This window comes from Eublepharis macularius, chromosome 15 (assembly GCF_028583425.1).
Source record: "Eublepharis macularius isolate TG4126 chromosome 15, MPM_Emac_v1.0, whole genome shotgun sequence".
Taxonomy (NCBI): domain Eukaryota; kingdom Metazoa; phylum Chordata; class Lepidosauria; order Squamata; family Eublepharidae; genus Eublepharis; species Eublepharis macularius.
Genome location: NC_072804.1, coordinates 28157993 through 28180388, shown reverse-complemented (window position 1 = coordinate 28180388; position 22396 = coordinate 28157993). Strand labels below are relative to the sequence as shown.

The window sequence follows — 22396 nt, the reverse complement described above, 5'->3', positions numbered from 1 at the left end:
GGAATAAGTTACAGAAGTACCCAGAAGTCGTGGAAAGAATAGTTCAGGTTGCAACTATTAAACTGTAGTCTGTAGATAGGCCTTTAATAGCTATTTGATCTGGAGCAATTAGCAAGTGGTAACGTTCACCGCCTTTTCTGTGAAAAGATTTACTGGCCAATTCTTCTGTATTAAGCTACTGTCAAAGTTAAAACAAGCTGTGCCATTTTTTTCTCTGGCCAGTTGGCATTGCAACTTAGACATAACACATGTTCTAATAAACTTGCCAACCTTTTGTTTCTGGCAAGAGCCCTGCATTGTTAATAGCTGCATAATAACCAAGAAAATGTCAATGAAGCTTTTCCTGGCGCAGATATTCAGTTAATCTTTACTTGCTGATTTTTGTGCAGTTATACAGCTTTCTTCAGTTGACACAAAGCTTGCTGTACTCTTTTGGAAGTGGTGGAATTTCTGGACATGGGAAATATTTGGAAAACTAAGGCCTGGCATTCTGGGAACACACATGTATTGGGTGCAGATGGGGAGGTTCAGCACAGATTGAGTTAAGAAGAATTTCTATATTACCTGCCAACTTCTTTTTCACACTGTGACACTGAGAGATCTCTGTCTTTTGGTGCTACACCTCTGAAGATGCCAGTCACAGATGCTGGCGAAACATCAGGAACTACAATGCCAAGACCACGGCTATACAGCCCAGAAAACCCACAACAACCATCGTTCTCCAGCTGTGAAAGCCTTCGACAATACAATTTCTATATTTTAGGTTCTATTGAAAGTTGCCAACCAGTCAGTGGCCCAGCCAACAAAATCATGTTTGGTCAAGTAACCAGTATTAGGATCTGAAAAGCTACTAAGCTGTAGGTTCTCCCTTGGCCTCATTCCTGACCCCTTCTGACATTTATTCTAATTCAAATTCTGCCATTCCTCTAGCCATTGCCTGGCTCTGCCTTGGCACCGCTTCCCTTGGCTCTGCCTGCTGGCCTCAGTTGAGGGAAGAATCTTTTGGGACTGAAAGGTAGGCAGCCCTAATTCCATCCAGAAGAACATCAAAGAACAGGATTTGGACCCATATCTAGGCAAACACTGGCAGGGAACAGTTATCAGGAGGCATCCAGTTAATGGTGGATATTCCTTACCTTTGCTGTTGCAGAGATGATACTGAAGTGTTTGCCCTCAGGTGAATGGGCCATCCAGTATGCTCTAGTATTCCTGAACCCTGTGGATGGGACCAAGGCCAACCACAGTAACCAACTTTACTGTAGCATAAGCTTTCAGGAACCACAGTTCTGAAGAAGAGAACTGTGGTTCTCAAAAGGTTATGCTACAGTAAAGTTGGTTAGTCTTAAAGGTGCCTGTAATGATTCCAAGTAAATGGGTGCATGTGTCTTTAAATGCTTGATTTGAGCTAGGTGAAGAGTGGGGGTGAGAGAGAGAGAGAGAGGGAAGAGTGAGTGATATGATTGGTTGATGACTAGAGTGTGGGCGGAGTGAATGGAGTTTAGACTGACAGTGCAGGGAGAAAGGTTTCAGTCAGAAGAAAGCAGGCTAGCTGTGTGCTGCCTGAGTATACTGAAGTATTTATGACAGAAATATAACCTGTGTGGAACCTGAACTGAGCATGTTTGTGAAAGGACACTCAGTCAGGGAAAGAGAGGCCAGCTGTGTGCTGCCTGAGCAGGTTTAATATTTCTGTCATAAATACTTCAGTATACTCAGGCACACTGGACTCTACTATTTTGCTACCTCATAGGGTTGCTGTGAGGATAAAATGAATGAGGGGAACAATGCTGTAAGCTACTTTAGGTTGCCATTGGGGAGGAAAATGTGATAGAAATGTCTAAAATAAATCCTGCCTTATAATACTGGGTGTACATTCTCATTCAATCCTTTCATTATTTCCCTTGGGGCATGTTAAAAGAGGAAATTAAATCAGAATATAAACTAGTGAACAACTAGTTTAGCCAAGTATATTAATAGCAAGTTCTTGGAAGGTGATTTGCTCTAGTCTTGAACATTTGGAATGATACTGTTAAATAAAGTAACTTGTTTTAAATATTTATGGGAAGAAAAATTTAAGTAGAAAGTGTTTATAGAATAAGGTTTGGCCCAAAGAAACGGTTAGAAAATCATTTTTGCCATTAATTGGATTTTTTCTGTTGACTTAGTTGTCTACTGAAGTTATTCACAAATCTATTCAATTGTTCAAACTTTTATGTTAATATTTATTATAATAAATGTATAACAATATCAACTGGATTTTTTTTAAATATTAGACATTTACCTACATCATATGCTTGAGAGTACCCCTGTATAATCTGATAGAGATTAGATTACTACAAAACTTCATGCTCATTCAATATTATTTATGTGCTGTACCTATATCACATTTCTACCATTGCATTCAAGGTGGTTTATTATTCAAAACAATTAACTGCAATGTGATACATAAAGAGAAAAAGCTGATAGGAAAAGTGAAGGAAAACAGGGGTACCATTTCTGACATCCCTTTTGTAACGATTACAGAATGACCAGGTAGAATGGCTGTTTGCTGGAGAACATTCTGGGAGGAGAGGAACCAAATGGCAGCCAAGCCAGACTGATGTAAGGGAGCCTGTCTATCTTGCCTCTCCTTCGGAGGTAGCAAATGGAATGCCATTAATGGTGGAAGTCCTAGAAGCTGATCATGCTCCATTAGTATATGTGCAGCCCATCAATCCAAGGAAGTTTCATTAATGGGACAAAAAGAAGCTCCACATGGCCATTTTGGGTTGAGAAAATAGTGCAGAGAGTGGATGCTTAAGCCCTATGCATTGTGGCCACTGGTCCTAATCCGAACCAGGCCCCCAAACTCCCAAAAAGTTTTAACAGGAAACTCCTAGCATGCATCTCCACAGGGCCCTGGGCAGGCTCACAAACAGTGAAACGTGTAAGTTTAGAAGTGGTTCCCCTTTAAAAAAATAGTTTGAGAAATCCCGCATTAACAGAGTATTATTTTGGGCTGCTTTCTGGTTGTTATACATGACAGATAAACCGTGCATGCAAACAAAGTTGCGAATGAGTGAGGTTTGAGCCCAGTAGCACCTTAAGTTTCCAGAGTATATGCTTTTGAGAGTCAAGCTCCCTTTCTTCAGATCCAAACAGGAAAGTTGTGAAGTAAACTACTACTGCTATAAAGAAAAACCAGCTACCTAGAAGTTGAAAAAATGAAGTGTGTCTAAGGTCCAAAGGTGCTTCTTGAGTTCCATGTGGTCTAGGACCAACTCTGAATATGGTCAGCAGTTGTAGCTTGGAACATATACACCTAGATCCTAGAATTGCTTACTGAAAAGCAAGCCTCGGAGTTCAATGGGACTTCTTAACAAGGCCTTCCGCAGGTGTCATTTTGCACAAAGGCAGAAGCTACAGCTGTCCATTCAAGTACATTCTCTGTGGTGGCCCCCACCGTATGGAACGGCCTACCTGAAGAGGTCAGGAAAGCTCTCACTCTCCTGGTTTTCTGGAACTGTACAAAGGTGAATTAGTCAACAGAACTTTTTACATGGGTAGGAGGGGTGTAATGTAAGGTGGTTGTCTCAAAGAGATGCATCAGTAAAGGGACAGGAACTTTAAGCTTTACTACTATGTACTGTCTGTTGCTATAAGTATTATCCTACTGGGTAATTTTTATGTTCTTTAATATGTCTTAGAATTGTTTATCTTGTTTCAGCATTTCTTCAACTCTGTATTGGCGAAACCACTCCTTCTAACCAAACAAGAGTCAAGGAGCAGTTTAAAGGCTACCTTTTTTTTTATTCCAACAAGCGATTTTGGCTCACATGCTGAGAGGCAGGAATTGTGTGTCCACAACTACAGGCATGCAATAACACCTCTGATGAAGGGAGGCATGGCTGGCAGAAGCTGGTGCTGGAATAAAAGTCTGTGAGTCTTTAAGGTGCCACAAGACTTCTGCAGCAAACGAACAGAGCTGCCCCTTCTGGAATCACTATCCACCTGCTATTATATATTGCAAATGTAATGCCCATGCGTTCTATATATGATGTCAATGTAGACTACATCTACTAATAATCCTGTAGTTTCAGGTGGGTAGCCATTAGGTTTGCCAGCTGCAAGTTGGAAAATTCCTGGAGATCTGGGGGATGAAACCTGGAGAAAATGGGGTTTGGGGAGGGAAAGGACCTTGGCATGGCATAATTCCATAGAGTCCACCCCCGCAAAGTAGCCATTTTCTCCAGGTGAACTGATTTCTGTGGCCTGGAGACCAGTTGTAATTCCTGGAGATCTCCAGCCACTACCCGGAGGCTGGCAACCCTAGTAGCCATGTCGGTCTGTAGTAGAAGAGCAAGATCCAGTAGCACCTTAAAAACCAACTAGATTTCCAGAACACTTATAAATGTATTTGAAGAACGGAGCTTAAACTCTGGAAAACTCATCCCCTGGAAATCCAGTTGGTCCTTCAGATGCGACTGGACCCAAGTCTTGCCCAAATAACTTTATAGTGAAGCATCTGAGCATCCCTCTTGGCCTCCTGCTCAGGTAAATCAGCCCGACTGGTCCTTCCCCCGCAGTTGCCCCGGAAGCGGGACGTCCGTTTCCAGGAAGTGACGTCACGGGGCGCGGCCCTGCGGCCCAGCCTCCCTCCCTCCCCCCTCCCCCGGTGATGGAGGAAGAGGAAGCCGCGGGGGGAAAGATGAAGCCGTTCCCAGCGGGCGTCGTCAGCATGGGGGTCGGGGGCGGCGCCGCCGGGGCGGGCGTGGACCCCGAGCGCTGCCGCTTCCCATACTGTGTCGTGTGGACGCCCATCCCCGTGCTCACGTGAGTGCCCGCCCTCTTCCCGGGTCGAGGGTCGCCCCACTCTGGAGGAGAGGCAGAGAAACGGCCCCTTCCCGGAGGCGGGGGTGGCTGTGGTGTTCGGGCTCTCGCGCCTGCTTGGCTGCTTCCCGGAAGGCTTGCGGCGTTGGAAACATCTAGTGGGGGACGGTTCCGTAGGCTCTTGACATCTTCGTTAGATGCGTGAAGTGGGGTCCATCAGTTTACTTGTGTATGAGGGAGAGGGCCACACACACGCGCGTATACTAACTGAGGTTTCCCCTACTCCGAGACATGGAAAGTGGCGAGCAGGTTCCGGGTTTGTTGTATAATAGACAAAGAAGGCAATCCTTAGCACAGTTGCCTGGGAGTAGGATCCCTGGAACGAAATGGGACTTACTTCTGAGTAAGCGTGCCTTGCGTTGCACTGCAACATGGCTGTCCCTCTGGAATTCTGAGGCAGTCAAGGTGAGATTGCGCAAGGAGCGTTATATCCAATGTAAATCCAATGAGTTGAAGAAGGGTGTGACTGTTCAGTGACTGTTCAGGGCAGTTAGTGTGCTGCAGCCAAAATAATAACAGTCACAGGGCGCATCAGGACAAATAAATTGGATAATGGCATATGAGCTTTGGTGAGCCACAGTCTGCATTGTGAGATGTGGGGCCATGGCTCTCAAAAACTTGTGCTGGAATCAAAATGCATTCTTTAAAGTGCCCCAAAATTCTTGTGTTGTTTATTTCTCCATAGAAATTTACAGTTTTTATGCCTCTGCTTAGAAATGTCAAACGCTGTGCCTTTTTGTTCCTGTTTTAATGCCTCCCCCCCTCCCCAGCTCCTTTGCACCTTCTTGCTACAGTTTTAGGCAAACATTTTGACAGTGTAGGTGTGAACGTGTCGGCCTCCCTGGCCATGTTGTTTGGTTGCAGAGGTTGGACTTTTCTGTATCATGCAACCTCTGGCAGTGTACACCAGCCAAATGTGTAGGTGTGGGCCATGAGGGAGAGGCATAGACTTCTCCCTGGAGAACTTGCTCAGCCGTGTAGGAGGAATGTTGGTTTTGTGATTACTTTTGTGTGTGTCCTCCCAACATTTCGCAAATGAAAAATAGAAATGGTCTTGTATACTCTTGATACTAGTGTTCTCACACCAAAGCCTGCCGCCTGTCTTCCCACCTCACCTACTTCAGAGAGTTGTTGTGAGGGGAAAAAGGAAGAAACAAGAATGATGTAAATAGTTTTGGGGAGAAAAGTGAGGTATAAATGAAAAAAATAAGTACATTAAATTATACTGTTGAAGGATGTTCTTTGCTTGCTAATTTTTTACTTCGCAGTTCTTCATTCTGAACTAGCATACCAATCAGAGAGTATTTACTTCTTTTTTTTTTTGTCAGAAAAAGTATTCTTTTTTTGTCAGAAATGTAATCTTATCATAAATCTAGTTGCTGAATAGCTGGATTTGAATTCATTCAACATTATTTATTATTTTGATTGCCGGTTATAAAGGGGAAGCTCCATGCGTGAGTGTTTACCTGTGTGCACTCTTGACTCATCCATTTTCTCAATCATAGATTTGATGTTTCCAGAGATCGGGTGGCAATCTGGAAAACAGTATTGGTATCAATCCTATATTAAGAGTTCTGAAAAGGGCAAAATAGAAACAATGACTTACAAGGATCGAATCCCAGAAAATAGATAACAGCCTACTGGTCATCTCCCCAGTGAAATGGAGACACAAAAAGGAGCCCCTACAAGAAGCAACTGTAATCTGGGATGGTTTTGTGTAGATGACTTACTTGGTTGGGCCTCCTTGCACTGATCCTGTTCGTCCTGGGTCTGTCTGATCTCACATGTGAGCATGGCATAGTGTTTGTACTTGAAACTTCTACTCTTAAACTTTCTGCAGCACCTGCATTCCGAACCCTCACTTTCTCTGCCAACCTAGCCCAGCAAATAACTCCACAGACATTTTTCTTCCCACATGTACCTGTGGTAGCCATTTTTGATGGCCTGAAAGGTAGGGGAGAGGGAAGCTCCAGCTCTTCCATTTTGCCAAGTTTTCTCCTACTTAGCTGGCTGGAGGTAATTTCTCCTTGCTATGAGTGATGAGAAGATTGACTCAAGCGTCATGATAATAGGAGAATATTGCCTGCTGTTATGCAGATGGCCATGGGTCAAAAGGAGAAAATGGGAGAAGACCGAGGCTGTTTTTGATAGTAAGTTTTTGATAGTAAGTCTACATCTGCAGCAGAATATGGTAGCAATTGGAGAGAAAAAATGGCAAATCTCCATGCAAGTAGAAAACTAGAACAGCAAGGAGAAGCCTGGAATAAAACCTGTGTGTTTTTTTTAATCTCCAAAAGTTATTTACAACGTATGGGTTGGTCAGTAAAAAGTGCTCCCCTCCACACATTCTGAAGTGGTAGAATCTGCTCTACCACCCACAAGAGTTCCACCACCTCATTATTATTATTGTTGTTTGTTTATAGTTCCCTTTTTCACTGAGATACAAGGTGGATTACATATTGCAAGAGAATATAATCTGTAGCTAGGACATTCACAGAGTAAAAAATACAATATGATGAATAGTTAGGCCATTCAGTGAAAACAGGTACAGTACGTTATGGTAACAGCAAAATTTAAAAATAACATAAAGCGAAAATGTTGATGAAACCTTACTGAATTAAAGTGTAAGTGTTCTGGTGTATAGAAATAGAATTCTATACCTATTTTTGATATCCAGTTCATACGTGCAGAGTAACAAAGTAGGATTTAATTGGTAGAATGCTGATGCTGTAGAATGGATCACATTGCTTTAGATTGCTGGTGATGGGTTTCAGCTTGGAATGTTCTTTCGTCTGAAGGGCTGCATGCCAACCGAAGATTAGTATGGCAGTAAGTAAGAGTTCTGTCCCTTCTTTTGCTTGCTGTGCTGGTTTTCAGTTTGTGGGGAGATAGTAACATAGGAAAGCATCCCAAATGTGGTCCTCCACCTGCCGGCTGAAGCCCATGATACCATCTTTGGTCTTGGCCACCTCCATCTTCTGCAATATGTAAACCAGGTCCTTGCCTTCAATGGCTTGTGCCTCAGTGCCTTTCTTGATTGTCACTTTCTGTCACTGTCTTCTCAGATTGGTTCAGTCTGGCCCAGTGTTTTGTTTTCAGGGCGAGCAGAGCTGCTCCTGACTCTTTTTGTCTTCTTCCTTTGGCAGATGGCTCTTCCCCATCATCGGTCACATGGGCATTTGTACGTCGGCTGGAATCATCCGAGACTTTGCAGGGCCTTATTATGTCTCTGTAAGTAGAAACTCGCACCTCTGCTGGCTTTGTTTTTAACAGGTTCCTTTTTTGAATTGAAAAAGGGTTGAAGGGTCAGTGGTATTGTCCCTACCTACTGCTTAGCTCCTGCTTGAATCAAGACCTTCCACCCAAGGCTCTTTAACCCTCTTCTCCCCAACAGAAACCCAACTGAATCCTCCTGCCAGCAGTTCCCTCCCTCCATGCTTTAGTTCCCAGCTAGGATTGAACAGCTGAGGTCCACATGGAGAAAACTGATGCAGCACTTGTTGCTTTTCCTGTGGTGGGAAGAGGTAGAAGAACCTTTGCCTTAGGAGAAATCAGTTGAAGCTCAGAAGAGAGGGCAGTGTCTGTAGTACAAGGGTGAAATGCCAGGAGGTAGATGGGGCTGCTGGCCTGTCCATTTCTCTACCTCTGCTGTATGGGAAACTGAGAGCCCTGGTCATTCTTCCTCCTGTTATCAGCAAAGAGTTCTGGGAAACTACCCTGTATGCTCTTGAAAGCATGTTGTTCTTTCATACTAGTTGAAGAGCATTCTAAAGCAGACTAGGTTGCACACATCTCGGCCTCTCCCCAGGAAAGGGGCCAGCACTGAATATAGAAAAAGAGGCCTGTTGCTTCATTCCAGGTAAGATTGGTAGATGCTGGAGCACTAACAGGAAACATTCATTCATTCATTCATTCATTCATTCAATGTCATTTATAGTCTGCCTTTCTCACTGAGACTCAAGGTAGATTCCATTCTGCCGGGTTTGTTGTATGTATATGTGTTCCTCAAGGGGTGCCCTTTCAAGAGTGCTCAGAAGCTTCAGCTGATCCTGAATCCAGTGGCTGAGTCTTGGACTAAGGCCTGTCATAGTGAGCTGCTTTTACCAAAAAGATCTTTGGTGGCTTCCAGTTTGTTTCCAGGAGTGATTCAAAGGAGCCTTGAAGTCCTTAACCGTCTGAGGTCAAAGAGTCTTAAGGATTGTCTTCTTCCTTACCAACCTGCCCCATCAACTGAGCTCAGCACCATCAGAAGTCCTTCCAGGGGTGCCCTGCCATCCTAAGTTAGGCAAATGGTGACTGTGCTGGTTCCCTGATCACGGAACTTTCTAGCTTAGTGCCATCTTTGTTCCAGCTTAGATGCCAAGCAAAGTCTGTGATGTTTTCCCAAGCTTTGGGATGTTAGGTTTTATTTTTGATTTGTGTTGTCGGTTCTAAAAGGTGGTTGAGTGGAATATTCCTTTGACTGTTTTGCTAAGTAACTGATCAATAGTTCACTAATTTGGTTAATGCCACTGCTTCTGTTTTACTGCTTGTTTTTCTGTTGTGCTAATTGTTTGTTTACTGTAGCTTGGGTGTGTTTGTAAGCTGAAAACCATTTTTGGTGGAAGAGTGGAATAAAAAAGAAGTTTTAAATAAATAAGTGTAGAGTGTCGTGGCTCAGCGGTGTAAAATGTGCTAACAGAGATAGACTTTTTAATTTTTCCCTCTCCACTCTGTCTAGGAAGACAACATGGCTTTTGGGAAGCCAGTGAAGTAAGTAATGCTGTTTCTTCATATACATTCTGAGCCTAATGAACGTTCCTGAACATGTTGGGAGCCAGTTTGGTGTAGTGGTCTAGGATCTGGGAGGCCCAGGTTCAAATCCCCACTCTGCCATGGAAGCTTACCAGGTGATCTTGGACCAGTTATATTCTCTCAGCATAACCTACCTTATGAGGTTGTTGTGAAGATGCCATGGGGGGGGGGGGGAAACCAAGTGTGCCTCCTCAGCTTCTTGGTAGAAGGGTAGGATAAAAGTGGGTTTAATGAATTAACAATGAATTAATATGTAGCTAAGAAAGAAGAGTGGGTGTTAAAATTCCTACATATGGCTGGAGCCTGCATTTCAAATGATGAACATAACACTGAATCGCTGTCAGGAGCAAATCATTGGTCCCTCTAGCTCTATAGCATCTCTTCTGCTTGGCAGCAGCTTTCCAAGACCAGAGGAGGGTGGATCCCAGCACCTGTTTCCAGGAGTCCCTCCTTTACCTGGAGATGCTGGGGATTGAACCTGTGACCTTCTGCATGCAAAGCAGGTGCTTTTCCACTGAGCACCAACTCCTCTCTTAAGAAGCGAGGGAAGATTCAGCAGGGAATATGCATCTTCTTTATACTGAGTCATGCCCTTAGTCCATCTACTTCATTATATTTGCCAGCTACCAATATTTTCCTTGTACCTTAAATACAAAGAGATGGCCAGTCTTTAGGATTCACAGTATAAATCAACAGCTGACAACTTTCTGGGCTAGTTCTTCTGTATCTTGGAGAGATTCCAGTTTTGAAATGCTGGAAGGAAAGACTTACAGTTCATTCTTGACTTTGTGCACCCTTTCTCTTTTGTTTCTGCTGCTTGCATGTTCTCCTTGTCACCTGAGCATTGGCTCTGCTGTAGGGCAGTGCTGCCAACAACCCTCCCCCCCCAATAATAATTCCTTTCAATTCCTTCACTCTTGCCTGATTGCAAGGCTGGGGACAAACAGGCCTCTTGCCCTCATTGACCAATGGCACCAAAATGAAATAAAAAAGGTAAATGGCTTAGTGGAATATTTGATGAAATGTGACAAGTAACTGACCAGCATTGCCAGCCTCCATTCCCAGCACAACACATATGTTGTCTTGTTGTAATCCTTACAACAACCCTGTAAAGTAATAGAAAAGAGCAAGAGTCCAGTAGTACCTATAAGACTAACAACATTTCTGGTAGGGTATGAGCTTTCGTGAGTCACAGCTCACCTGAAGATGCCTAAAGATTCCTGAAGAAGTGAGCTGTGACTCACACAAAGCTCATACTCTACCAAAAATGTTGTTAGTCTTATAGGTACTACTGGACTCTTGCTCTTTTCTACTGCTACAGACAGACTAACATGGCTACCCATCTTGACTTGTAAAGTAAGTTCATATTGCTATCCCCTTTTTCCAGGTGGGGGATGGAGAGAAAATGGCTTATCTGAGGCCACCTACTGAATAGAAGGCAGAGCTAGAACTAGTAGGAACTTCTGTAAATATAACACACAGTGCAGTTATTATCACTGAGCTTAGAATGGTGTACCTCTGCTTAGGACTGTACTGTCAGTCTTTTAACTGTTGCTCCACACCCATTGTTATTGGTGTCCAGCACACTTTCTCTTCTTGGTCCCTGGGCTGGTTCTGTTTCTCATCCTCTACGGAAACATGGCCAAAGTACATCTGGCCTGATTCGTTTCTACCTCTCCCTTGCCTTTCATTCCTTTGTAGTCCCCCACCCCTGGCATTGTACTTTAGATTGCAAGCTTCTGTTGCTCTGCATTAAGGCTGCTGCACTAATCTCTTTAAGAGCTGAGGCAGCAGCCTTGAAAACCTCATGGGCTTGTCCTACCATTTTGTATCACTTGCTTACATTGGGATTGGGTTTGTCTTGTCCTTTGACTAAGGCCATTACTGAAGTATATGCTTGGCATGCCAGCCCTCTCCTGGCTTTCAAGACTTGGCCGGCCATTTTCCATGCAATTTCCGGATAGTATTTGCTGTCTTAAGGGCTAGAAACTTGCCTTTTTAAAGAAAAGGGGAAGTGGAGCCAAGATTTTGCACTTACATGATGCAGTCATGGAATGCACACAGATCCATGTTCGTAAATGTGCCACGTACAGGCCAGCACTGATGCTATCCAAAAACCTGAGTTGTAGAAAAGTTTACTAGAGGGGGGTGGGTCTTTCATCTGGGAGGAGAGCAAGACAGCTCTCAAATGCCTGTGTTTAAACAGGCATCTTTGGTTCTTGGCTTTTTAAGGTACTGGAAGCTGGATCCTAACAAAGTATATTCCTGCGGCCCCAATGCTTGGGACACTGCAGTCCATGATGCCTCCGAGGAGTACAAGCACCGTATGGTGAGTACGCTTTGTTCATATCCACTACATACTTGAGGCAGTTTCCAGGTTAAAAATCATGTGAAAATGATAAAAACACAGAGCAAAATAAGCTAGTAAAAATAGCATTGTAAAAAGTATGAAACGGTGTTGAAATTAAGTTAAAAGCATCAGCAAAATGCATCAATGTAACCATTCCAGTTAGTTGCTCCCTTTTCAAATTAAACAGCATAAACCAAATCCAACATGGGGTGTAAATTTGCAGGTGCAATCAGAAAACATAGTGTAGTGGTTAATCTTGTTCTTATCGACTGGCTAGTTAGGAATATAGTCCAGCAAAGGAGAGAGTCACGAGATAAACAATAACCAAGATAAATAATCATGACGAACTAACTAACAAGTCCAATATAAATTATTCATACACACCAATTATTCACACAAACCAATTATTACAGTGTTTCAGCATACATTTTATAAGTAGTATTCAATGTAACCAATTAAACACACACACACAGAGACCTTACCACGGCGGCTGCAAAGCGCAGTACAATCAATTGAATTCATACGGGGGTTTTCACATAAAGTGCATCGTGCCAATTCTAACATTTATACAACATCCATTGCATAACTAAAGTGCAAATGCTACAATGTATACAATCAAAAAGCACAATGTGCCTCCCCCACTATCATAACATTACATAGAAAATCTGCAAGCAGACAGCTCGTGGGTATCGGGGAAGGAGAAGAGGTGCACGTCCTTGACTGAACCTCTTCTCCTTCCCCGATACCCACGAGCTGTCTGCTTGCAGATTTTCTATGTAATGTTATGATAGTGGGGGAGGCACATTGTGCTTTTTGATTGTATACATTGTAGCATTTGCACTTTAGTTATGCAATGGATGTTGTATAAATGTTAGAATTGGCACGATGCACTTTATGTGAAAACCCCCGTATGAATTCAATTGATTGTACTGCGCTTTGCAGCTGCCGTGGTAAGGTCTCTGTGTGTGTGTGTTTAATTGGTTACATTGAATACTACTTATAAAATGTATGCTGAAACACTGTAATAATTGGTTTGTGTGAATAATTGGTGTGTATGAATAATTTTATATTGGACTTGTTAGTTAGTTCGTCACGATTATTTATCTTGGTTATTAGTTTGGAATATAAGCAGGCTTGACAGTTACCAACAATCAGTAAGTAGTAGATTGATGCCCACTTTCTCTGCCCTTGGATTCCAACTCTTACAAAGGAAACGCCAGTAAAATGTTTTAGCAGTGTTGATTTTTTTTGGCAAGGCTCCTGTCCCTCTGACAGCTGCCTAAAGAAATGTGCTCAGGTGAAATTTTGCTCAGCACTGAGATGAAGTGGTTGGCAAAGCTTTGCCTCATATATCTGTCAAAGACAGAACAGCCTGGCTAGAAAAATATCATAAGTATTTGGATTCTGTTTAAACTAGTGGATGTGTTGTTCTTTGCATGTTTCAGGCAAGTGTACATACAGTTTTCCCAGCCCTATATTATGGTAAATGTCAAGGTTTGCCTACAGATGCCATTCTTGCACAAATTTGCATCTGATCTTGTGCCAAATTTGCCTTCCTTATTTTACTTTGGTGTGCAAAGCATGTCCTTTACTTGTGTGAGAAAGAGACAAAGGGAGAGAGAAATCAAGACAGGAATGCTGAACAAATTCAGCAAACCAACAATTCCTTACAAGCTTTAACTGACCATACTCTGTACACTATAGTTGCTGAACTATTTATCCAGTTTACTTAGAGATCAGCAGATAATTGCCCTACATATGATTACAGCTGTCAGATTGGTTTTTGCCAGACAATGGAAACAAAAACACACCCCTAAACTACAAGATTGGTTGTTGAAAATAAAAGAGATCTATAGTGAAATTAATTGCATATCAGAAAAACAGAGATACTGGTAACATAGATCTTTTATGGTCAGGAGGAGCAATACAAAGAATGGAACCTGTAATTACAAATGCCATTCTTGCACAAATTTGCAGCTGAACTCGTGCCAAATTTGCCTGCCATATTTTACTTTGGTGCGCAAATCATGTCCTTTACTTGTGTGTGAGAGAGAAAACAAGACAGGAATTTTGAACAAATTCAGCACACCAACAATTGTATTGTCGAAGGCTTTCACGGCCGGAGAACGATGGTTGTTGTGGGTTTTCCGGGCTGTATTGCCGTGGTCTTGGCATTGTAGTTCCTGACGTTTCGCCACAGCTGCTGGCGAAACATCAGGAACTACAATGCCAAGACCACGGCAATACAGCCCGGAAAACCCACAACAACCAACACCAACAATTCCTTACAAGCTTTAACTGACCGTACTCTGTATGCTATAGTTGCTTCCTAGAAAAAAATGAGGGCTCATCTTGGAAATACCACATGGTATAGATTTCTTGAATCTGCATAATTGTAGACTACCTGGGTGGGAAGGGGTGTGTGTGTGTGCACATACGTGCGATGCAGTTCTTCTGACTTTAGCCAGCTGTCATGTCAACAGGGAGAGAATGCTTTTCCTTTCCTTAGACAGAGAAAATCATTGACGGGGGGAGCATTCAGCCTGCAATCTGATTTCAATGCAGACTCATTTCAGTGGGCTTACACTGGAGTAACTCTGCTGAGGATTGCAGTATCAGGCATAGAATCTCTTGCAGTGTGAGATAATACAGAACCAGGAAGTCCATAGCCCATGCTTTATCTTCACATTGACTTCTAGTCATTCTCCTCTCCCCCTGCCCCACAATGCTGAAGTTAAATTTGGTAAATTTGGTAATTATGTCTGTAACAGAATTACAGACAAAGAAGAGCTGGGATCCTTTCTTTTTTAAAGACATCACAACTGAGCACTTCATATTTGGTGTGGTAAAATAATGTTTTTTCATACGAACACAATGGTCTTCCTGAGAAAGCAGATTTGATTGGTACTCCAGCACTGACTGCTGAGGATATCTGTAGGAGAATGTGAGGCCTGGATATCTCAATTTGAAATTTTTTTAAATCCCAGCACAACCTCTGCTGCGACAACTGCCATTCACACGTAGCTCTGGCCTTAAACCTCATGCGATATGACAACAGCAGCTCTTGGAACATGGTCAAACTTTGCTTCCTCTCCCTGTTATACAGCAAGTACGTCAGGTGAGTAGGAAACGGACTGCTGTGTTTATCATTATAAATAGGGGTCTGGATTTGGGGATAGGGGTCTGAATTCCAAACATGGAAAATACATTTATGGTGAGGGGAGAGCTTCAGTTTTCACCAGCTTGGATGGCGGGGGAGGAGGAGCCCAATGTCTTAACTGATGACTGACATGGGAGTATAGACATCAACATCCCTGTAAACTTTCCGAGGCTTACCCCTTAATGGGCTCTCCTGCCAAACTCTGGGGCCGCTCTGGCCCTTCTCCTCTGTACTGCATTGGTCTGCTTGCCTGCCCTCTTGTGAGGAACGATAGCTGTTGCCAGCTACTTTCCTAGAGGAAATGATCAGATGTAAGCACGTTAAACTTGCATGATGGATCAGATGGGATTGCTATGGAAGTGGTCTGTTCTGGGCGGAGAGAGGACAAGAGGCAATGGCTTGCATCCAGCAAAGTGTCCCTGGAAGGCACATGAAGTTTTCCTGCAGCCCCTTCTGATTCTCCCCCCACTCCCTGAAATATCATTCCTGGGTCATGGGACCCATGTGGAGGAATAGCTGTGTGGGTTGGGGTAGGGTGTGAAATTGTTCCTTCTCTCCTCTGCCAACTTACCTGTGCCGATGCCAGTGGGGGAGAGAGCAATTTTAACCTCTTTTGCTCTCCTTGCTGCACCTCCTCCCCACCTACATGGCTATTCCTTCGTGTGGATCCTGCAACCTGTCCCTTTAGCCAGTGGCTGCCTGGCTGAGTTCCAGGATCTGCAGCTGTCCTCAACAGCCAGGCAGGCCTTGTGTTTCTCTGCAGCCTTGCCTCTCCTCTTCAGAAGGTGGGAGGGCGGGTCTTGCCTCTGGCATAGCACTGACCTTACAAAGAAAAGTGCATCTGAAGGAGCCCACCTTGGTTGTCTCTGAAGCCAACTTCAGGGGCCAACCCCACTCTCTAAATCTGATGGTGATTCAGCAAGGCCGCAGCAGAGATGAGCATCCCTGTCCCCAGCTCTTCATGTCCAGTTTTGTCTGTAATGAATTGCCTCTTGCAGCCAGAATTGGCTGCATCTGTAACCCCTCCACAGCCACAGTGCCTGCTAAAAACCTGCCTTTTTTATTGAACTCAGCTCCTTTTCTTGGTCTACACTGGCTCCCTCCATATTTCTGTCTGTGGTTCTTTGGGGCCACATCGCTGAGGAGTCTCCTGTTGTTTTCTAAGCCTCTTTTCTGTCCCTTGCAGCATCGGGGGATTTGTCAAGACCTGGCTTCCCTTCATCCTCTTTTTGGGGATTGTCCTGACAGTCAGTCTTACCCTTCACCTGCGGTGATGGACGACCCCTATGGAAGGCCAACGTTGAAAACTGTGGGCTCTTCTGTCCAGCAAGGAGCTGCTGGGTTTTGGAAGCCTTTGGGGAAGACATCCATTTTGCTTTGTGATGCCAAGTCACCATTTGTCCTGTGGGACTCCCCTGTTTTCCCCCTCCCCTCTCGGTCTGACCTTCTAAATGTAGGGGTGGGGAACAATTGCATCTTGCTTCTCAACAGATACCCTTGGTCATGAAGATTACCATAGGACGTCATACGAGGCAGCTTCCGTCTGTGGGGCGTAGAGCGAGGGGTTAGTTTGCCTTGTCGCTGGTGTCGGAGCTGATTCTAAGGTTCTCCTGTCCTGGTGTGGGGGGAGCCGAATCCTGGCAGAATTTAACAGGAGGTGACTGCCTATGGTTGCTTTACATTGTGAGTAGGGATGAACATCTATGTTCATTTGCCCACTTACAGGTAAATTGCATTTACAACACTGTAGCTGGAACAAGTAAGAGCCACACACACACACCCTTCTTCAGGGAGCCTCAGCATCAGCAGCCTGGAAATGAAACAGCACCAGCGTTATATGCTCAGACTAGGGGTGCTGAGCCCAGGATGGGGCTAATGTCCCTTTCTGCTTTTGTGGCTCACACTTGACCACAGCATGTGGCTCATGCGTTCCTCAGAAAGTGGTTTTTCTCTTTCAAGGTTTCTCTTCTGAAGCTGCTGGATTTTCCTCGACCTCCCACCAGCTTAAGCTGTTGGGGGTAAGATTGCCCTTGAGTTGCCCTTGGCGAAGCTTGTGTTGAGGGCCTTGTTACAAATCCTAGTCCCCTTCTCCACACTACAATTTCCAAAATTCTGCGCATGAGAGGGAGAGGCATACCTGATGGTTAAGGTGTTTGATTTTTTTTAAAAAAATACAGATAATACTACTTGGCTGTGCATCAGAAAGCGTAAGCGGTGCTGCAGAAATACTTGGCCTCTCCTGCCTAGAAGGCTGAAGTTAGACTGCTGTAGACTGATATGACATTTAACTTGAAGAGAACATAAGGGGACAAAAAGCTTCTGCATCCACAGAAGCAGTAGAGAATTGGGTGCTTTCTGTCCCCACCCCCCATCCTCTCAATGTCCACAGAAGCTTAATTTTGGTTTGTGGTTTTGTCCATGTTACTTACGTGCCTCCTTTTTTGTAAAAAAAGGGTGTGTGTTTCCCCTTAGCGCCCTTCCAGTAAGCAAGTTCTCAAGTGGTTCAGTTGAGTGTCAGATCAGATGCCCAGGGTGGTGTCTTTACAGTTCACATTAGGTTTTGCAGAAAGGCAGTTTTGCTGACCAAACTCATCTGCTCCTTTGCACTGCCCTCCAGTAACAAGCAGCCATGATAGAAACATGGTTTTCTCTTACCTTTCTCTCCCCTCCACCCTTCCACATTCCCTGGATGGCTTATTTCCCTGCTTGGAAGCCTCTCCTGGTTTTCTTGTTCTTTGGTATTCTCCAGCAGCCTTCTTCACCACCCAGGAAGGGGGAGCAAAAAGAGGCTGCTCTGAAGCCACTCTATCCTTTCAACTTCTGTTATTTCCATCCTTGCCCCTGCCTAGTGCTAATCCTCACCTTTTCCAAGCCTCCTCTCACACCTTAAATGCTTTGCCATGGGCTAAGGAAGGGTGTTGTCTGCCTGTACACCTTTCATTTGCGGTTTGTCCCCCACTCCATCCATTTCAAGCATGACCCGGGCAGCAGCTGTAGAGAGCTGATCGATAAGCTCAAGGCTGATTAGAGATCAAAGCTCCTGGCACCAAAGCAAACAGGTGTGGTCTTCCATCCAGCTGAGCCCAGAACTGCTTCACTTACATACCCAGCAGGGATTCTGGTTTTGATGGAAGTAATACACCAAGACAGCTCAGTGGAGAAACTCGCCTCTTTTTCCTCTCCCCTCCCCATTTGTTTCTCCTTGCAGTGACTTGGCAAAAAGAGCTCTGAGAGATTCTCAGATCTGGTGCTTGATGCCAGCTTCCTTTCCACAGTAGCATCAGTCTAGGTCTGTCTTCTGAATGGATTTTAAAAAATGTTTTGTAATTGCCAAAATCTCAGGCTGAGCACTGCTCAGAGAACTGATATTAAAAATGCTGGGCCCCCCAGGCCGCTTTTTGTATTCCCAGGTGGGTCTTAATTTCCATGTTCTGAGTACCAGTCCAGTTAAGAGATGGCTACGCCCAAACTCAGTGGCGGAAACTGGAGATCCCCCCTGTAGCTCAAGCGAAAAGACCCTGTTGAAAGGATCAATGGCCCTGCTTGTGTTTGCAGATTCAGCTTGCCTTGTTTCCACTAGGTTTTGACCTTGGTGTCCAAGAAGATACCTGACATTAGTTGTAGGTGGTTGGGAGACCTCTTCAGTAGGCTTTTAAGTGGCTGTGGGTCATCTACCCGGCATGGTGTGATTGTGCAGCTCCTGCACAACCAGCTCACGACCCTGCCCACGTTTACCAAGCGGCAGGGCTATGGGAAATGCGGATTGAGCAGGGCCTACCTTGGAGGCACAGCATTCAGCATGTCTTTGGTGTGAGCCAGACCTCCAGACCTCTTCCCAGGCAAAACAGCCCTCCCCTTTTTTCAGTAGCACCAGTGGCAAACCTTGGTGCAGTAGCAGTAGTACTGAAGTTTAATGCCTCAGGGTGGCTTTGCAAGTTAACTAAATTCCTGCAGAGGGGCTTGAGGAACGTGCATAGTGTTCAGCAATGCTGCCTGTGCTTTTCTCTGGCTGCCTACATGGGCTGGGGATGCAGCAGTTGGGTGTGGCTTCCTTGACTAATTTATTGAAGCGGGGTTTATATAGTGAGAAACCAATCCATAGGGTTTTGCCACATTATGATTGCTGCACAGAGGTATTTGTACGGAACAGCCCTTCGATATAGGAATCTGGGAAAATGCAAAGTATTCTTCAAAGATTTCATCAGTGCTTTGAAGCTTTGCACTCCGACACCTTTCAGTTTGTGTCACGTGCTTGACTTTTCCTTTGTTTAGGTCTGTGGGATTTTGCTTTGGAGTTCATTTCTGTGCCACTTTGGAGGGGTCCCCCTTCTTTCCCCCTGCACTTGCTGGCAGTTAGCCAGATGGGTTTCTGTCCTTTTGAGCTGGTTCTCCAGGGGGTGCTGGACTCCTTTGTACATATTGAACTCTGCTGCTGTGATTTCATAATCCTGATGATGATGATGAAAAATAAATGCAGTTCTGTGTCTCCAAGCCACAGTTGTTTCATTGTTCTGGCTATTTCTCGTTCCTTCCAACTGTCAAGAAGGGTTGTATTTGGGATAGAGGAAGGATTAGAAGCCTGCGTGGCTCCATGTTTGCACCTCTGTACTAGTTGGAAAGAATTGAGTATTTTGCACAAATTAGTGTTTCGTTTAATGTGTTTCATTTCCATACAGTGGTAATGTTTTTGTCACTAAGAGGGATGCACTTATGTTTTTAATAATATTTCGCTCCGATACTTCTTTTTGATTTTGTATGTTCTCCCAAGATACTATTTGCAGCATCCTCCCAGCCGGGTATTGATTAGGATAAAAGCGAGGTAGCTTCAGCTCTGTTAATCTTGTTAGGTGCTCCTAGATCAGTGGTCGCTAACCATTCCAGACCCGCCCACGTTTAACCCCTAGATGGCAGCATGATTCTTCATGCAGAAAAAAATCTTAACACACCATAAAGTTTCTGTACTGGCTTGGCTTTCTCACTGCTATGCTACCTGTTTTTCTTGCAAGGAGCTTTTTATTGGCAGGCTGCATTAAAAAAAGAAAAAGTTTCCTCACATAATAACTCAGGATTCTAGCTCTGTATTCTTAATTCCTACACTGGCCAGGCCAAAATTATGTAGACTAAAGTAGAGGATTATTTTATTTACTTCATTCATATTTACTTCATTTATACCATAATTTTCTTCCCAGTGGTGGCCCAAAGTGGATTACAGCATTGTCTTCTCCATTTTATCCTAAGAACCCTGTGAAGTGGGTTAGGCTGAGTGTGTGTGACTGGCCAAAGGTCATTCAACAAGCTCCCATGGCAGAGTGTTGTATTTATATTGGGATCTCCCAGATTCTAGTCCAACATTCAACACTCATGTCGGTGGAATTCTGGCCTGTATTTGATCTATATTCTTAATTTCTGCAATTCTATAATTGAATATTCCTTCAGATTAAAAAAAATCCTGAAATTAGAAAGCTAGCATCTCAGGAGAGGGCTGGAAATGAACTTTTGCTCAGGGTACAAGAGCTCTTGGCTTTCAGTGTATTTATCCTTGTAGCCCACCTGAGCTAGGAAACCTACGTCTTGAGAGGAAGGCAAAAGGCTGTCCATTTCACTGAAGTGTGCAAAGAGAAAAAGAGGGTCACTTTCCCATTTACTAACAGCCAGTTATTCTGTCAAAAATTTTCTAAAATCCTGACTTCAATTCCTGCTGCTCTTCATCGGTTGATTGGTTCCCATGTCGTGGGCTCCCATTTGAAGGAGACCGGGCCCTGGAGTGAAGGTATTTCTGTGCTGAGAATTTACCCTTAATTAAAAGGAGGTCACTCGAGTTGGCAGACTCCATCCTGGAGACCCTGTCGCTTCCTTTATTAAATTCCTTTAAAGCCTCACTCGTTGGCCTAGCATTCTTTCTCCCTCTGTGTGACTCAAATATCTGTTGCCGCCGTTTTCATCCCCTCTGTCGCAACCTTGATTGATCACACAGTGTCTCCACCAGTTTGTGCTGACCTTGGCAAAACACTGCTTGCTTTTGAGGCAAACTGAACAAGGAGGGAGGGAAGCCAGGCTACAAATCATGGTTCAGCCCTTTCCATAGGTACATTGGTGCAGTACAGACATCACACAAAACCTTCCACTCTATATTGGACAAATAGGTCAGTCCTTTCGCAAAAGAATAAATGGATATAAATCTGACATTAAAAATCGCAACACTCAAAACACAGCGGAAGAACATTTTAATCTTCCAAGACATTCCACTGATAGATCTCAAAACAAAAAAGCTTCATGGGAAGATTACTACACGAGATTGCTGAACTTCATTCACAAATTCAAAACAATGGACTCTGCCCCCGCCACCAAGGTTGAATAGGTATATAAGATTCTTCTCTTTCTACATATGCTTATTTTCTGCATTTCCTCCCCTGCTCTCATCACGCTAATTACATCTTGTATTGTACCTCCACATCCTATTCTTTGCAGCACCTCTCCCACTTTCTGACTGGGATACAAAGGTTCAGAGATCTTCATTCCTGCTTGTATCTGATGAAGGAAGCTTGACTCTCAAAAGCTTATACCCTGGAAACTCTCCTTGGTCTTCAAGGTGTTGCTGGACTCGAATCTTGCTTTTCTTCTGTAGACCAACACAGCTACCCACCTGCAACAAAACTATGATATAATTCAATTCACTAGGGTTAGTGTGATTGTCTGAACAAGGGCAATTATGCTATAATATAAGCCAGGTTGCCTACCAGCTGAGGGGGGAGCCCCTGCTCATCCCGTGTCTGACTCTTGCGGCTTGACTCGCTCCATTGCTGGAGTTCAGCTGTCTGCTGCCAGCATCTGCAAAAGGAGAATAATGTTGAACTATATTGGATTTTTCATTTAGCATTTTGAAACGCTCTTCAGTTTCATAGGGAGGCTTTCTGGATGGAGGAGAATAGCTGCTGGGGTGTGACAAAATCTGTATCAGCGTAATGGCATGGGTGGGGAGGGTGGAAACAATGAACCATTTTGTCACCATCCCCAGCAAATGCTATTAATTTTTTTTAAGTGGAAGATTTTTTTTTAATTGGAGGATCTTTACTAAATCTTATTCCAAAAGCCCATACAGTGGCAGAAGGAGGCGATTTTCACTCTCCTGATAGATGTATCCTGTTGGCAGGCTGCTTGCATTATTTGAAACTGCTCCAGATGAATGAAAAGAGTTGCCAAAAAACCCTAAAACTGTTTTTGGA

At 44.0% G+C, this 22396-nt stretch overlaps 1 protein-coding gene across 1 annotated transcript; it reads left to right on the top strand.

Annotated features, from left to right (window-relative positions):
* Window positions 1-4650: 4650 nt before the first annotated feature.
* Window positions 4651-19664, top strand: TMEM222 (transmembrane protein 222). The gene is made up of 6 exons (XM_054999633.1): window positions 4651-4812; window positions 8016-8100; window positions 9590-9621; window positions 11896-11992; window positions 15001-15131; window positions 16360-19664. Exons 1-6 carry the CDS (start codon window positions 4658-4660, stop codon window positions 16445-16447), a joined length of 588 nt encoding a protein of 195 aa, XP_054855608.1. The 5' UTR covers window positions 4651-4657; the 3' UTR covers window positions 16448-19664.
* The last annotated feature ends 2732 nt before the right edge of the window (window positions 19665-22396 follow it).